Genomic DNA, 18,741 nt, shown 5'->3' with positions numbered 1-18,741 from the left:
CTGGGGCCAGAGGTGGGCTCTCCCACCCTCTGCACCCCCTTCCCGAACCCTGCTCCCTACCAACTGGGGCGGTACCTCTGGAAGAAGAACCGGTCGGGACGCTGATTACAGACGTCCCACCCTTCAGGTCAGGCTGATCCCGAACCTGGCCTTCCAACCTCCGGCCTAGAACCTTTGATGGAATAATCGCCTGGCACTCCAGGACTTCTGGGGATTTACACTCCATCCCCCTGAGGATATCAAATGACACATATGTCGAGCGACTGTCTGTCTGGCGCTGATCTCCCGTCCCCTGTCCACCTGACAGTGCGCGGAGATCCCCCAGAACAGAATTGGTGTCACCCTGGTCACTACACGGGATCCTAGCCCAACTGGGAAGTCTCTGACCCACCGGCTCTTCCACTGGGGAACTCATCCCCCAATCACTCACGCTGGACTCCTGTACCCTCCCTACCGGAGCGGTACTGCCAGACTCCAGAACCACAGGAGCCCTGTTTACAGGCGCTCCAGGTCCTCTACTCACTAAGAGATCTTCCTCAAGTGGACTAACAGGACAGCCTAGGTCCCCAACTTGGTGTTCCCTCATGAAACCATCCAAGTCCTGAGGCAGGGTTTCGGGCGTCTGGGGACCCTCGGTCACCCCCTCACTCCTGCTCCACTGAGCCAGGCAGTGAGCCCCTACACCCTCCTCGCTATCCTGGGACCTAGCTGGGCTACACTGAGCCTCCTCCACCACGCTGGGCTGGAGGATCTCTGACCCACTATTGTTGGAATCACTCACTAATGACTCTAGAGGACCTCTAGCACCTTCCCAATGGTCTGCCTTTTCTGCAAGCTCAAATGGCTCAGACAATCCACACCCCAACAGGTGTTGGCGCAACCCCGGCACACAACAACTGAGCAGGTGTTCTTTGAGAACCAGATCATACAGGCCGTTATAAGTACGTTCCGAGTTCTGCTCCACCCAATCGGACAGTGCCTCATTACATCCCTCCAAAAACTCCTCCCAAGACTGGTGAGACAGTTTCCTACTGCCCCTGAATTTCAACCTATACTCCTCCTCTTGGGAAACAGGTACCATACTCGGGGAACTGGGACTGGGACTCTCTATACTGCACTTTATATCGCTGCCACCACTGGACTCCACCCTCACTGGGGAATCCAGAAAACTACCACTGTGCTCAGGGGACAGGGAAAGGGATGAGGCGCTATCTCCTACACTGGACCCAGCAAGGGACTCCCTACCTACGGGGTCCTCACTCTCTACTGGCGTCCAGGTACTGTCATCTTCTTCTGAATCTTCAGGACTCCCCACAGACCCACCACCCTCCAGGTGAGAGGCCCGGGCCCTGTCTTCCTCACTGCGCTAACGTTTCCATTCACCTGCTTGCCATCCAATCATGTGGTTCCTCAGGTCGTACACAGTGTCTGACTCTCTCACCCCTATGTTTCTCTCTCTACAGAACCTTTCCAACTCCTGCATACTGTAATAAACTAGATCACTGGGATCAAAAGCAGGCTCCATTCTGGCAGACGTTCTAGAGAAAAGATCACACAGGGAACCTAGGGGTCTGCGTTAAACACAGGAGCACACAATTCACAAAGGATTCAGCAAGCTCTCTATCCCAGAGAACTCACACTCACTTGCCTAGTGCCACACACCATTCATCCACACATACAACCCTCCCCTCGGACTGGTAAGGTAGTTTCTACCACCCCTGATTCCTCAACCTGACCACCACGTGACACAGGTACCAACTCTGGGCGCAGGGCGGGGGACAAATATACAGGACACTATTACGCTGCCACCACTGGATCCCACCCTCTGGTGAATCCAGAAAACACAATGCACTAAGGGGGATGATCTACCCTCCCGAGCTAGGGACACCTAACTCACAGTGCACAAAAACACATTTCCAAAGAAATGACAATTAAAATCAAACTTAGAACAATAATCCCTATACCATGTGATTTATCTAAATGCAGAGTTTTGTAGTGCGGCCAGTTGCCGCTGCGGTACAGCGCAAACGCAAGTCCAAATCCCACCGCTGATCACCAATGTTAGAAATGGGATTTCTGGTTGGCTAGGGCTTGCGCCAAAGCCAGGCAGAAACCACCACTCTAGTCAGGGCAAGGAAGGTACACGCCAAAGATAACCCCTGCTCACCCCCTTGGTAGCTTGGCACAAGCAGTCAGGCTTATCTCTGAGGCGATGTGTAAAGCGTTTGCGCGCGCACCCAGCAACAACACCCAAGGCCCACCACAAAGGAAACTCCACACAAGGTATTCTATAAAAATAGCCTTTGTATTATACACAACACATCAGATAAAAACACACACTTTACAATGTGCCAACAGGCACGGGCAGAATTTACAAGGGATTATATGTACAGGGGACAGGGCCACATGGACCACTGTCCGAAATTAGCACTCTTAGAATTTAGGAATAATACTTTAGAACATAGCACACAATAACATATATAACACACAATCAGTAACTCCTGATAACCAGAAAGTACCACCTACGCAACCCTAACCACCTTAGGAAAATACTGCGCAGGGAATCAGGACCTCACCAGCACCACCTGTACTAGGAGAAAAACAACCACCTAAGTATCACTCTACCTGTAGGGGTCTAAGCACATAAACACAGGATGCATAAAATACATTCAGAGGTGTAAAGCAAAGCACATGACGCCTAAACACATTCAGAGGTGCCGGAAAGGAACAATGGCGCAAAAACTCACATTAGCCACTATCTGTGGCAGTCCCTAGGCCAACTGGCCGTGAAGGGGCAAGGGCGCCCTGTCCCCGTAAAGCTGCGCAAGCCAAAAAGCGTAACAGGTTCCCACCCTAAACGTTGCAGCTGCCCACTAAGTGCTGGGCAGCTGGAGGAATTAGCGTGGGCACCACTGTGCCCTCCTACACAAATCACAGTCACGTGGGGCCCCTCGGGGCTCTAAGAAAACCCTTGTGGCCCCCTGAACCTCGCAGGCTATGATCAAGAAATGCGCCTCGTGGGAGCCTCACAGGGCTTGTGGACACTGCCACCACATTGGAGCCACGGGGCTCTAGACACACTGTGGCTCGTGGGAGTCCCTCTGGACTCTACAAAATACTGCCCCCGTTGTTGGAGCCCTCTAGGACTCTTTAAACACTGTGGCCCGCGTGGTGGAGCCTCACAGGCTCTTTAACCAAATTGCCCCCAAGTCGCTGCCCCCTCCACCACGGAGAGGCGAGCCTCGTTGGAGCGGCCCGCTGCCAAGTGGGGCCGCTCGAGAATAACTGCGGACCGGTGGAGCACACCAGAGCCCTACACAAATGATGCTGGCCCCGTCGGAGCGTACTCGCCCTCTGCAGCCAACCAGGCTGCTCCCTGCACCCTCCAGGCCAGAGCCCCACTCACCGGAGTTACACTGGCTTCCTCCGCGGCACACAGGGGCTCTCCCTCGCTCTGGGGAGCCCCGGGGGAAAGACACCGGCCTCTCAGTCGCGGCGTCTCTCGGGGCATACGCAGGAGCGCGGGGTAGGCTCCCGCTTGCTTCCTGCTTCCGGGCACGGCTTCCGTCTCGCGGTCCGCCCCCAGAGGGTGCCTGACTTCCTGGTCGCCGGGTCGCGGCGGTGAAACGGCGAGAAGAGCGCAATGTACAGCGGGGTGGGCACCCGCCGTAGGAATAATTCAATAAGCGGGGTAGGCACCCGCCAACGAACGCCACCACAATGTCCCTGGCAGGGTGGGCACCTGCCAGGGGACTTCAGGATCGCCAAAGAACGGGGCAAATGCCGGGTGGGCACCGGTTTGTAGAATTAAAGCGCTCCTAGCGCTAAGGATAAAAAGTAGAAGCGCTCTCAGCGCTAAAGGCCAATAAAAGCTCCCAGACGCTCTAGGGAGAATAAGCCCAAAGTCCAGCAATAAAGTCCTTCAAAAGGCAGGGGTGCGGGGCAAGGCTGGGCCAGGGGCCAGCTCACAGGGCCCTCCCGGGCAGGAAGGCAGTCCCAAGTGGCGGTTCCTCCTGGCCTCCAGCAGCAGCAGCCCCCCTCAGGATCCTGGAAGTGAACAGTTTCTGTGGGGACACAGCCCCATTTTTATACAGTAAAACCCTTTGTTCTGGGTTCAGGGTGAGGGGGAAAACCAGTCGCAGCTGGTTGGGGAGCACCCTTGATGTGCTCAGCCCCTCACTCTATTCACTGGCAGGGCTAGGGTCGTCAGTCGCACCACAGGGGGCGGAGCCAGCATTGTGTGGGGAAAACCCTGCCCTATTCAGGACCCAGGTGTACTCCTCCCACCCATCTAGCTGCTGATCTCCCCATTCACCACTGGGTGACTCATCCTGACTCTGGGGAATCCCTAGCCCGTCACATGACCTCAACCAGCCAATCACGCAACAAGGCACACATTTCACACTGCACACCGAAGTGCCCACTTCTAGAAGTGGCACTTCCACACTAGGTACATGCACGCCGCACACATCATCGCGCAGCATTCAATCACACGAGTCCGCACATACCAAACTCGGGCCAGCACACCCCACGCATCAGGAACTACTAGGGACACATACATTCCCCATGCATTCCTATGGGAGGGCAGGCCTATCTCACCACATGCACTCAGAGCGCGCACGCACTTTACCCTGGGACACAGGGAAAGTGCGCAGAAACCAAAAATCACCACACCAAGTCACCAATAAAAAGCAAAAAAGTTCAGGGGTGAACCTGCCAGAAGGGCCAAGTCCAACAGACTCTAAATCTAAAAAGTGTGAAGATTACTAGAAATTGAAGTGATAGTGACTACAGCTAAGAAGTAAGAGGACAGCTAGGACTTAAAGTGATGGACACTCCTAAGAAATCAAGAGAGCCAATAATAACAATCTCATTTTGATTTCTAACTAACATGTAGAAACAACAGACTTGAAATGCCTAATTTTCACAGTACATTGAACAATACTTCATGTTAAAATAGACCATTGAAATGTGAGTCCGCAAATCAAGGTAAATTCTTGAAAGTAAGCCACTCAGTAAGTTTTAATCATCTGCGTATATTTAGTTGTGCTTTTGTGGAATAAAGCGATTACCTATGTTTAATTGAAATATGATTCAATTTGAAATGTGTATAATTAATGTGCAACATGGATCATGTCAAAGTTTTGTCTGTTTTGACATCAATCAGCCATGATACTTGGGTGGTTGCAGAATAAACCATCACATCAGGTAATACTGTTTGATACAGGCTGCTGTAGGGTTGGTCATGGCCTGGCCCAAAATACCAGAGGGTTAGCTTTGTGTATTTTAATCTTGATACTAATATCCACATTAGAAGACCTCATTGCGTGTTGGGTGAGAAATACCCAAAATAAATTTGAGAAAGCCAGATAGTGGCCTCCCAATGTGGCCAATAGTGCAGAACACAACATAAACAACTCTGGTTTTATCAATATAGCTCGATAAAATATCATATTGTTGAATCAATCATCACGGATCAGTTCTAAAGGTATTCGTTTCCTTGCATGCTTCATCGACATTGCGCTGCCAAGTCACACTTCAAAAACTATTTAACAAAAATCCACTTGTTTATCTTTTTGTCTGTTGAAAAAGTGATCGCTACATATTGCTAAATATAAAGGATATAAGATATTGGTTGCCCTGTATTTTTGTATCAATACGGAAGTAAAGGCAATAGTTCAAGAACAGCACAATGTGTTTACTTATTCAGGGAAATGACATTTGCACAGGAAAAGAGCGTGTGATGATAAAGGTCTGAGAGTCATATGATGAGAGAAATGTTCTTAGAACTATGCCAGTCCATAACCATTAGAGTACTTATGGATTCAACATCAGCTTCTATAATCAACACAGGGAGCCAATGCAAGGCCATATGAACTTCACAAATGTCATATTTCTTCAACTGCACATCAAATCTCGAATCGCTTTACAGTTTAACAAGGGCATGTGGCAGCAATAAAATGGAACGGTCTTTGTTACAAGTACTACAGTGATTCTGAAGGAAAGGGTAACTGCCCAGTTGGGCACCAAGAGAATTTGGCTGCAGAGAACAGCCAAAATCTCTAGGTGACATACTAAATGTCAAAACAGGCAGGTGGCAGCGGAACCACCAACTCCAATACGTTATTCCCCAAAATCCTATAATGAGAAGAATTATCCTCCTTTCAAGTGGAGTTAATGATGCCCTGGTATCAGTAACAACAGAGGGGGAGAAATATCAGGCCGCCTTGTGCCCTACTTATAATTGTGCCCATACGCTCAATTTTGAGTTCTGAGTTTAATTTAATTTGAGCTGGTAATAGGAATAGCAAGTCCAACTGGAATTATGAGACCTAGAGGAATAGAACAGATCCGGTGGCTTTCACTGCTAAAAGGATATGCTGCTTTTTGGTGAAATACTGGGTGACTCATGAGCAAAAGCAAAGAGTTTCAAGAATGGAATTACTTATTCCACCAATAAATCCTCATTTATAAGGGGAGCCGAGAGACACAATTATTATCTCTGGTAAATACCCCCTCTGAAGTTACCAGTATTCCAGTTCTGGTAATTTCAGGAGCTGACTTATCTGCTATTTGCCAGGGACCGATTATGCAAGTCTGCCTTCACCTATATCAGCATGCTTGGAAACATACTTTGGGAACCACCGGCGCTTGTCTGTTGCGGGACCTCCTCGCACATTAAGGCGATCAAACATTACAACATACATGTTTGTGCTGCTCAGAAAGAAAATGTTTGTGTGTACCTGGAATGTGCCTTACCTACATTTAACATACATTTGGAAATCCCTTACCTGAAAGACGGTGATGAATACAATTCCGGTTTTCTAACTACCATTATGAGCTACACTGATAAACGTATGTTAGTTAAATAAAACGTATGCTGCATCATCTGGTTTATTAATTTAAGTATGCATTTAATTTTTAAGCACTTAATCCTCGGGGTTGTTTACTTTCTCAATCCACTACACTATTTACATCTCCTTGTTAGTGGTGTTAAAACTGCAGGTGTAGGAAAAACATATCATTTTGCTATATCCAATGCAGTAAAACCAAGATACAATTTTTAAAAAAAAGTTCAGAGCTGGAAAGATTAAAAATAAGTTACTTACCACATTACAGCCAACACAGTCAGGGCCATTTTCACAAGTCCTTCGGCGAGCCTGTATCCCTCCTCCGCACGGGACTGTGCAACGTTCCCAGAGACCCCAGCCTGACCAGTACATATGTGGCGGGCAAGGCAAGTGCTCATTGCAATACCTAGGCACAATGAAAACAAAGATACATTTAACACAAAAGAGTTCAGCAATGGCTACACTTGTTACTTGATGCACAACATTCTAACCATGAAGCTGATCAACCATTCAGCAGTATTCATCAGTGCCGCTGATCAGTAATTATTACTGAAGACTTTAACCGCTTTACATGCTACTTTACTTGCACTAAATAATTAAATAATTGAACTCACTACCCTAGACGAGCAGGGTAGGGGTAGGTCTCAAGGAGCACGCTATTCTGCGTGCAAGACCCTCATATGCGTTCCACTCTGCTCTAAGCTTCAAGGAGCCTGCAGTTACACGTATTGGGATCATTATCCAGGTTAAGGTACAATTAATGATTCATTCTGACCGGATCTTTTGACCAATCACCATGACATTACTAAAAGTATAAGGAATGGGGTTGATTTTGTAGGGTAGTTAGATATTTCGGGTCCTGATGAGTCGCCGCTAGATTCGATTAGACTTACATAGGCGAGAAACATTTTGACCATTGTATCCTGTATAAGCATCACATTTTTTTAACTAGGGTAGTGAGTTCAATCAATAAAGTTAATTAACAATGAGCGGCACTATACCTATTTTAAACCACTGCTGTTAGAATTCTTTCACACACTACAAAAATCACCACCCTCTCACCCCCACTTCATCATTCGGCATATACAAAAAGATCTCCAGAAAAGAGCCCCCTCATGGGCCCCCGTCCAGCATTGCAGCGCCGGCCCGATGAGGAGCTTGCTCAATGATGAAGCATGACACCCCCTGGTGTGTGAGAGGGCCCTTGCTCATAATGGAGCACTCCCCCTTACTGGAACACTAGCATCACTTCATCTACCGCCTCTCCTGGTCTTCACAGGAACAGCACAAAACCCATTCTTGGAAACACTAGGTCAAGAATTGCCAGGCAGGGTTCATTAGACCACAGGCTTTGGTTACAATTGTCTTCTGAAAGATGGAAGTGCATTTTCAGGGATTATCTACACAGGAGTATAAGGAACCTGCAATTGCAACCTAATTTCATTTCATAAGAAATGTGCTAATAGTAACACACGTAAACTGTAATTTCTTGATGACAACAATGTCTTTGCAAATAGCTCTTGGGCATGCTTCATCATACATTTGTATAGTTCTAGCGCAACAGGCGCAACTTAGGCACTTTTTGCTACATTTATAGTAAAATGAAATTTATGTTTCAACGGTTTGGAAAATCTTTACTCTGGGCCTTTGCCTTAAATGGCTAGTTAAGGGAATTAATAACGTTTGCAGATGGTGCAAGCAAGCCCAAGAAACTATCATGCACATCATTTGCATGAGCCCATCAATCCTGAACAAGCAACAATACCTTCTATGCCAACCCTTTAACAACCTGGGGAGCGAACATGCCGGCTAGCCAGCATCGCATGCTAAAACGGGTCAAATATAAGACTCAATGGATAAATCATAAAGATTTGTATACAGAATGAGAAAAAGTTTTATAAAAAATGCTACCCATAGATGCAATATCTTAATTCATGTTTCTTGTTTTTAACACAGCCTACGTGCATAATCTTTTATCTTCGTTTCATACTCTCATTATCTTATGGCCTATGCACTAATAATAGTTTGGAATTTGAATTGGTCTACCCAAATATTTACATAGAATTGCTTTTTCACTGGTTTGTTTTGGAAAATATATAGTGTGCCAACTTCTGGAATTCACTGCTCTCTTGACTCTCTGTCAGTCAAGATTCATCTTGTCAACAACACCATATTTTACATTCAAACAACACATGAATTGGGATTTGTGCAACCTCAACATTTATCTTTAAAAACTGCACATGCGTTCTCACAAAATGATACATCGCGTAGAACTTCTAATCAATATGTTACTTTAACATTGAATGACAGCTGAAAAGTGCAAAATTGCACTTCTTATTTTAATGTATATACTGGTAAAATTGCCTAATTGTTAGAAACATTGCGAAAGGCACTGAATATTTGCAAAACACAAAGGGGCCAAAAACAATGCCGGTCGGAAAGCCTCCGACCGCTAGTCAGAAGCTTTCCGACTGCGGTCGGATTCTTTCCAACCGACACGGCCGGTTGGCGGTCCAACTGCCGAATTATGATGCCAGCGGTAGGAGCGTAAACCGGCCAGGCATTCCGATGCGGATCTGACCGTCTCTCGGAGTCTTCCAGACGGTCGGACCTGCACAGTAATCGCCTATGGACGGCGTTTCCACCACTGGGATTACTATATCGGTTTCCGGCTCTTCCGACACTAAAAAGCTGTCAGAAAGCGGCTTTGGGGGCCCCTAACAGGGCTCCCTTGCCTCCACAGCCTACGGTTTGTGGCCGAGGGGGTACCCAGGGCGCCCCTCGGCCCCGTGCCTGCCAGACGGTGAAGGGTATTACACGCACCCCCATTTCATTATGAGAGCCTGTAATACTGCTGGTTTAAAGCCATTGCAGAAGCTCCCGTAAAGAAATGGTCCCAAGACCATCACGGTGTCGGTCGGAGGAAACTGGCGGAAGGGTTGCTCTGAGGAGTTATTTTCTGTCTCTATAAGACTATTTGATCCCAAAACCTATGTTTTGACACCAAAATGAAGTATAGAGATTTCATGGTTCCTGAAACATTTCATCATCTCTGCAACACATCTGCCATTTTTAAAAATGTCGTCCAGAAAAATTCGGCCCAGATCCTCAGTGTCTACCAAAGCTAAATAACTTCTCTAATGATCCAAAAACACAAATCAAAAATGAAAATTTCTGAACAACAATTTTGTTTACGAAGTTACATCAGGGGGCTGGGATTATAATGAAGTTAGATGGCATCCACCATCTCATAAACCATAAACTACGTGCCAAAGTAGATGTATCAGCAGAATTTTGTGCAAATTGTTAAATCAAATATTATAAACTGGTATAGGCTTTCATACCATAATCTGATCAATTAACTTTCACTGAAATATTGAATAAGTGTAAATGGTTGTAGGTATTTGTTGCAAAAATAGGCAGTTATATTTTACTGTACTTTCTAAAAACCATATTCGACACTGAGGGCAAAGAACAATTCTGACTGGTAACTAATTGTTACTTTGCATAAAAACATGCAAAATGCCCTGAAAAATTTAATGGCATGTTTTAAAATGCAACTATACACTTCCAATGAAAACTTTGAAGGTGTGATCCCTGAAAAATGTTTAAACAACTATTAAAATGTATTAATGTACTATATTGGAACCTTAAGAATAACATTTTAAGTATTGTGCAATTACTTAACAAAACGTCTACAACTTAAATAAATGTTTGATTATTACAAATCTTTGTTGCAGTCATCCAATATAACATAATACATGACTTGAACACAACTAGTCGCTAGTGACGCCTGAAACGTCATAATGGATGACAGCACGATTGCATCACACATCATCTCACACACGTGACTTGAGGTTTGATTACCAGCAAGAGAAAGCATTATTAGTATACTCCTACATAGTGCTTTGTAAGCATTTTTGGGTGAGAATTCATGACAGATGTCTCAAACTCAGGCACCATGCAGTTTATAAAGTCAAATATTTTACAGCTTTTCTTTTCTAGTGTATCTTATCTGCTAATTCTGTAAACCACCTGTGTGCTCCTTAAATAGCTCAGTTACTTCTTATATATTAGGAACGCATCTACATGAACACTTGCCGGGTCTCACTGGTGAAAATTCCAGTTGACCAACTATAAATGGCTCAACTGGAGCACGTTGGCACTGGGATATAATAGACTAAAAAACACTATTGCTCGCCAGGCACACTACGCCACATTTGCTGCAAAATTAAAAGACCAAAAATTGAAAAAATTGTTTATAAAGTCAAACTCTTTTTTTTATGGCACGGTTTTACTTTAAAATGTCCAGGGGAATTTGATCTTTTCCTGTTTCTGCGAATTTGGTTTGGTGACTGTGTGGGAATCTGGTGTGGAGTTTTAGCTGGTGATTTGTTTAGGCATTTGAGATGGGTGATGGATGGATGGATGGGTGGATAGCTGGATGGGTGGATGGCTGGACGGGTGGAGACAGACATTTTTCCGACCTCCATTTTTTTCAGTGACCAGTAACAAGTATCATAAACATGAAAATGAAGTGTTAAACTAGTAAAAGTAGACATTCTGTGCCACAAATGCTGATAAATAGATCTTGCACACATGTATTGGCTGAATATTACTCGGAACTTGGCACACATACATTGAGAAAAGGTTGAATACTAGCGGAAGCTTCCGAAATCTCGAGTTTAATATATAACTAATATTTTTATTTCTGAGAAATAGCAGTGCACGTGTACAACATGTAACACCGGAAAACTTCAGCCACAACATTGTCATGGATCGAATAAAATAAAACTTCATATGGACCCATAAAGAGATTAAAGTTGGTCTCGGATTCATAATTGGCAGAGTCTCGCACCACTTCTTAACCTATGCGGCTGAAGCAGGGCCCTGGAAAGCTACAGTGAAATGCAGAACATGTTCGAAGACAGGAAACATCTGGTGGCAGGTCTTGTAAACCTTTCTTGCCAGTGCTATTTGAATTTGTCAGCAGTAAATTGCACAACGCAAGAGCCAATTGCCCCTTATCATGTAATGTTCATAATTTGCTGGTAGCATTTCATAAAATAAAGTCTTACATAACTTCAAGACGCAAACTGCCTGTTAGTGCTGTATTTACAACCCACGTCAACATAAGGGACATTAGCAAAGCTTAAACAGAAGTGTACATAATAAAAAGATTTTGGTTATATTTCTGAAGTTCACAAAGGCAAAGCAGCATTCCACGTTCCATTTGAGAGACCGTTAAATCTCATCGCATGCATCTTGCATCCAATACCATTTTAAAATATACATAAGCAGTAACAATTACAAGAATCAAAGACACCCATAAAAAAGATATCTAGCAAAAAGCCCCCCCAAAAAACCCTGCTAGTTTACCAAAACATGTCCAAATTACATCCCCGAAATTAGAGAGGTGGCCTCCCGCCTAGTGCTTTAGGCATTACAGCCTGGGGACCCGGGTTCAATCCCAGCCTCAGCAGTTGAATCCACATCACGGGATTCGGATTAACTCGCTTAATCTCTTTGCGCCTAAAATGTGAAATGTAACGTATCAATTGTTTTTTTGTAAGCCCTACTTAAAGTACATGATCTTGTAGATTGCTTCCCATAGCCCCAAGTGATGCGCAGAGCTCTGTTTCCTAGCTAGGTTTGTACTATACCAATACATACACACAATTTGCACTTTGAAAGTGTACGGTGGAGAGTGGTGGCAAATGGAACCTCTGAAGTGTAACATTCGGAAACAGTAACGCCATGCAGAAAAATGTAAATTGAACAGATCCAGCTGATCAGCTGCAACCCCACTCATACAATTAAGCTGCATGGTGCAAATATTTACACAAAAGGCCTAATAAAACAGAGACAAAAAAGATGATGGGAACAACTATGGCCGGGATTAGTGCTAAAAAATGGGTTTCTCTTTTGATAAGATAATATAACCAGATGCAGTTTTCTAGATGGCACAGTGTCTTCAACATTTACTTCAGGCAGCTAGTCTGTCCTGCAGGACACAAGTGAGTATTCTGACTTGGTCAACTCAATCTTCAATCCTTCTAAGATCTGTAACTTCCGTTCTGTTAAATTGGGACCTGCTGCTTATAGTGGCTAGAGAATGTAAAATGGTGGCATTAATCATCATATGAAACCAACTCGTTACGATATATGGGATAAAATATCCCCTTCTGTTCATTATACGGATATGGCCTGCCATAGAGGAGTTTTTGGACCAAGTGGCTTGTGTTATGTCTGACACTTTCTTCTGGTCCTGCCTTTTTAGCCCCCAGCACTTTGCATGTTGTGATATTCAATTTTGAAACAAAACAACATGTCCCAGAATGCAATGTGCTGCAGGCTAAAAATGCAGGTATTGTTGATGCTGTGGCACATGACGTGGGGCCCCACCACAGCTGTGCTTAGACAGCCTCCAGAAATTAGCAGAGTTGACACATACTTAAAACAACACCCATTACTTTAAAATCAGAGTAAAGTAATGGGTGAAAATCAGAGGAACAAAATAAATTCCCATAGCCTTCACCTGGGAAAAAATTAATTTTGTTTCTTAGTTGGTCCATCTCCACGCATTCCTGTATGCTGGTTTAGACAGCTTGCATTCCTTCCCAGAAACAATGAGGGCATTTGGAAACATGGCCCCAAGCACTGTCTCTATGAAGTGGCATTTTATTTTACATACATGCAAAGCTTGGGCTTGTGTGCACCAATGTCCTTCAAGCAGGGTGATGATTGCTGTGCCTCATGCATTGTGATGTTAGATGTTGCATGTGTTGGCTTAATACAAATGACTGGGTGCATCATTTCCTTATAACCGGAGAGTTCTCATGTCAAAATACGCTGATTATACAAAGAATAAAGTACCACCGCCGTACATTATAAAGATGTAGCAAGTAATGAGAAGTTCCAAAAGAATATAAAGGAATGAGCCTGAAGGACAAGTTCCTTTATACGGTTATGGAACTCAGAGGTGACTTGAAATATCTTTATTAGGTACGCCAGGGGTGCTTTATCCCATATAATACATGGTCACACCAACAGCTTTCCCACAAACCATTTACATTTAAAACCTTGGTACTTGGCTCTTTCATACGTAAAATGAAACACATGAAAAACCTGTTAGCTATTTGTTAGAACCAGATATTAGAAAAAGTTCAATAGAACCCTGTTTTTTTTTTAAAGTTGCACTAGCTCGGAATGTGTAGAAACATGCAGAAAGATTCTAGCTATTTTCTATCTAGTGAGTGCAAAAATAATGTTCTCTCTATGGCCATCATTTAGGGGTCACAACTGTGATTCCCTGGCTTGCCCCTTGTTACTCTAGGCACTGCCTTTGTGACCCCTGGCCTCAGGGGTGGCAAAATCAGTGCCTGGAACACAAGAGCAGCTTGTTCTAATGGACGTCATTTGGTGCTCCATTTTCCTCCATTTTCTGTCAAATTCTTTATTACGTGAATAGTGTATTAAAAATGTATTATAATGAACGGGAATATGACCGCATCTGACAGCTAAGGAGCGTAAAAATCGCTTTTAAATTTATGTTTTATGCATGCTTGCAGGTGAGTGTGTTTATCTGAGAGGGAGTGCGTGAATGTGTGTGTATGTTTAGGCATGTGCGTGTTTCAGTCAAAGTAAAGGCCAAATGGTGTGTGATGTCCCTTTCGCTACACCATGCATTTTGGCAAATTGATGCCCATGGTTCTCTCTGCTTGTCATTGTAAGTTAAAACAGAAGAAAGAAAAGCAACGTTCTTTTTCGTGGCTTTAAACATCTGCTACAATTATGCTATTTGACTTGACCTGCCTTTCACCGTGGCTGCTGGCTCTGGCAACAGGCATTGTGATTTCAGAATCCAACTGTAATAACTTATAATAGTCGAGTTCTGACATCTTTTGTCACAAGTTTAACGACTATAGAGAAATTATAGACGGGCATTTATACAATGATTAAAGAATCTCATGGATTAAAAGAAAATAAACTACAATACATTCTAAGGAGAATAAAAGCTCCCAATTATTAGCATGCAATCAGGCCTTATAGTAAAGAAAGAGCCAAAAAAAACCTAGGTGTGGTACTCTTTATGTTTTAGGGCTTAAAATTAAAACAGATGATCTTTATCTAACCACAAAGCTAAGTTTTCATTTACTAGGTCGTGCCTGGGCAGTGCAATGCGCTGCTCTGCGAGGCATGCTGTATTAGGGTATGGACTTGAAGATCTGCCCACTCTCCACCCATATTTTTCATTGATATGTGTCATTGTCCACTGTAAACTGTGGATATTTTTGGGTCAATAGGCTTAGTAGTCGGGTCTCATTTTGTAACTTCCCATGAGGACACCCCCTGTTAGGTGTGTTGTTACTCGGTAGGCTTTAATGACAGCCTCCGAGCACTATTTTCTCAAGTAGCTTTGTAAACGCTCTCTCCTACTGCTTTTAAAATCTTTATAGCAAGGGCCCCCGAACGCATTTGCAATGCAATAGGTCTTGCATTTACTAAGCTATTGGCATTGTAAATGACAATGCCTTTTGTTTATCTGTTTTAAAAACAACACATAAATAAAAGGCATTGTCATTTACAATGCCAATAGCTCAAACTCTAGTAAATGCAAGATCTATTGCATTGCAAATGATTGTTTTTTTCTTGTCCCTAAGAATTGCAGATTGAAATAACTCCCTTACATTTGTTTTGGCCGTGGGAGCTCTAGAAATACCAAGACTGTTTGCACATTCTTTATACTCTGGTGGTGTAAATATGAGAGAGAACATGAGGAATCTTTCTGCCAAGCCAAGGTGACCCTTAGTGTTGATCTCAGGTCAGCCAAGAGTACAGTATTGATTCCTGTTCTCCTGGTTTCTCTTTAACCATGCCTTGCTTGCTCATAGCCCGGGTGGTTCCATTTCCCAGTACGTCTGTGAGAGCAGAAAATGTATTGCAGCTAGGCCTGTGAAAAAGCTGCCCTTTACACTGCTGGACTGCCAAGAAGTATATCTTTAGCAGTGATCAGGTCAGGATATTACAGCACAGGTAAACATAAAATGCGAACACCATTTTCTGGCCGAGGAACAAGAATCAATATGAGTGAAAGTTAAAGTACTGGGAAGTAATGTTTGTCATATCCTATGGGGACATAATATTTTTTAACTCGAAAGACTCCAAACAAACTTTTACAAGCCCACGGGTGCTTAAGTGACAGAATGACTGTTACAGGAATGCCCATCATGCAGTTAAAGTGTCAGAAAAGGGAAAGAAAAGTTAGTATACATATGTTTTCACGTCTCCCGGCATATTGGTCCCAATACATTTCCATGAATAGGATGGTTTGATAAAATACCTCCCTCACAGCAACAGCCTTCACTTAGCTAATATTTTATTTAGGTATTTATTTTTTATTTGTATGTAGTTATTCATGTATTTATTCCCTTTTTGTGCATTCCTAGTCTTCAGCATTTGTACCAAGAAAATATATTCATAATTTGAATTACACACACATTTGAAAAACAATAAATAGTATAAAAATATTAAAATAATAAAACCATGAAATAAATGTACATACTATTTCTGATGCAAAAAATATGGTCTTGTGTGCCACATCGAAGTTAAAAACCTTCCTACACTATTAACACTATACAAAAGCCTTTCTTGTGTCACTTCTCAGGATTCTCAGGGCAGCACTATATTGGACCGCCCCTATCTGGCGGCATATTGGGGCAATCAATCTTGTTCGCATTAGACTAAGCACTACAATCAATTTGCATGTCGAACATAAGTCATCTATTGTGGACATGGGGGCGATTGAGCATTTACTACAGAAACCATTTACTATAGGAGTCCCATATCTGAACCTCAGGATCTGTGGGTTCTTAGCTTAACAAAATTGTATTGTACCTTCTTTAAAGCGCATTTCTCTAACCATAGCCTATTATCAGTCAGTCTGATGCCCAGATACACAAACGTCTCAACCCTCTCTAATTTTACCCCATTATGATTATGTGGACCTCGATACCTCCAATGAGAATTGAAAGCCATGAAGTATGTTTTTGCGGCATTCACCTCCAGGCCCCTCTGTTTGCACAAGACTCCAGATTAATCTGACAGGGTCTCCAGGCCCAAAGGTGTCTTAGTGATCAGTAACATGTCATTCGCAAACAGGAGGGCATCGTTTTGGTGAATACCGCAGTGGCCACTAAGGAAGTCCACCACACGATTCATATTCAGTGTGAGTAATGTTGGGAAAGGGTGCGCAGCGGTGCTACCTTCTTCATGATTGGTATATGTTTCTTTACCTCTCCCTGGGCCCCATCTAACTTGTATATAAGATTTGTCCTACAGTGTCATTAGGATGCAAATCAAACAAAGGGGGAGAAAGAGGTCAGGTTTGGTGCCTCCTGTCTAAATATGAATAACCAAAGAAAGCCCGCCCGTACTCCTGTAGTAACTATCCTTCCAGGAATATTGCTTAAGGAAAACGTAAGTTTAAAAAAAAATAACACTCACCCACCAAAAAATCCCTTGGTAGCATGCATTATCATCAGGTTCTTGTCGCCCCTCTGCGGGATGGGCGTGCTATGGCCGATGAAGACGTGGGAGAACTTTGTAGGGTGTGGGCTATATAGTGATGTGAGAGTGGAAGGGTCAAACAAATGTGAATTAAAAAATACCTGGCGACGTGGAACCTAACCTTTAGTAAATCCTTCAGCTGCTATTGTTAAAAAAGGGGGGAAGAGGGAGAAATACAATATAATGAGTGTATTGTCTCCTGGTCTACATGTTTCTAGCCTATCCCCTAAGGCTTTTCTTCATGACCAAACTAAATGATGCCTTTAACCACTCCTAAAAAGCCAAATTGGTCTTTTAAATTATAATTATCGTAAAGTTTTGAGCTAATCATTTAAATACAATGCCTAGTTGGTATATTTCTTCTAAAAGATCTGGAAAGATAGGATTTTGACACATTGTTAATTTTGTTAATTTTGCACGATAATCCTTATATTTAGATTGTGTCGTGCTGCCCTTGTTTTTAGAAAACAAACAAGACGATACAAATGTTATGTGTTTTATATCATCTTGTTCATTTTTTAAAAACAAGAGCAGCACAACACAATCTAAATATAAGGATTATCGTGCACTAGTGAAAAAAATATTTCACTATCGGTTCCACAATTGGTGATGTGTTTTTCCTCGATACACCTTTATTGACAAAAATTAACTATGTGATAAAATCCTATCTTTCCAGATCTTTTCGAAGAAATATTCCAACTAGTCTAGCTGTGCCACTGTAAGAAGTTTCTTAATATTTCTGGCTAGTCTTATACATTCACTATTCTGCAGCAATTACATTTTCCTTGTCTTCCTTGCATTCCTGATTATATCACGTGCTTAGCTTCAACTGGGTCGGACTGATTTGGCTTTTTTAATAAAATGTGTTTTCCATGATTTAAACACCTCAACATGAGCATGAACCACACTGTTGGATTGATTGGGAATGACAGATAAGTATGGATTATAAAGCATCAACCACTTCCCTATACAATCTAGTTAATTGCTCTAGGTCCTGCGGTAGGGAGCACCATTTCCCATTACATTACTTGTGATGATCAATTGCATCCTAGCTGATTGATCTGATGTTTCTAGCAAGGAGAACAGAGTTGTGTTCATAATCAAATGCAGGGCATTATGATCACAGTCCCTACGTTCTACAATTGCTATATCAACCAGATCCTTCCATAGCCTGACATCTAGCAGGATATAGTCGATCCGGCCCATGCAGTTTGGTCTATTGTAGGTGTAATACCCCCTCCTATCGAACAATGTGCACCCACAGCATGCCCTAAGCCCTAGAAATATTGTAAGGGCATCCAGCGTTTAATAGGAGGTATCT

General features: G+C 43.3%; 1 protein-coding gene across 2 annotated transcripts in view; it reads right to left on the bottom strand.

Moving 5' to 3' along the window:
* SEMA5A (semaphorin 5A) overlaps window positions 1-18,741 on the bottom strand; it is a 1,729,347-nt gene that overhangs the window by 344,144 nt on the left and 1,366,462 nt on the right. For both annotated transcript variants that reach the window (XM_085606095.1, XM_085606096.1), the window contains one exon: window positions 7,110-7,257. In XM_085606095.1, the coding sequence (XP_085462221.1) occupies window positions 7,110-7,257 (148 nt within the window). The remainder of the gene's footprint in view (window positions 1-7,109; window positions 7,258-18,741) is intronic.

This window comes from Triturus cristatus, chromosome 5_1 (assembly GCF_964204655.1).
Source record: "Triturus cristatus chromosome 5_1, aTriCri1.1, whole genome shotgun sequence".
In the NCBI taxonomy this organism is placed as follows: domain Eukaryota; kingdom Metazoa; phylum Chordata; class Amphibia; order Caudata; family Salamandridae; genus Triturus; species Triturus cristatus.
The sequence above is the reverse complement of the archived record's forward strand: the minus strand, read 5'-3'. Positions and strand labels throughout refer to the sequence as shown.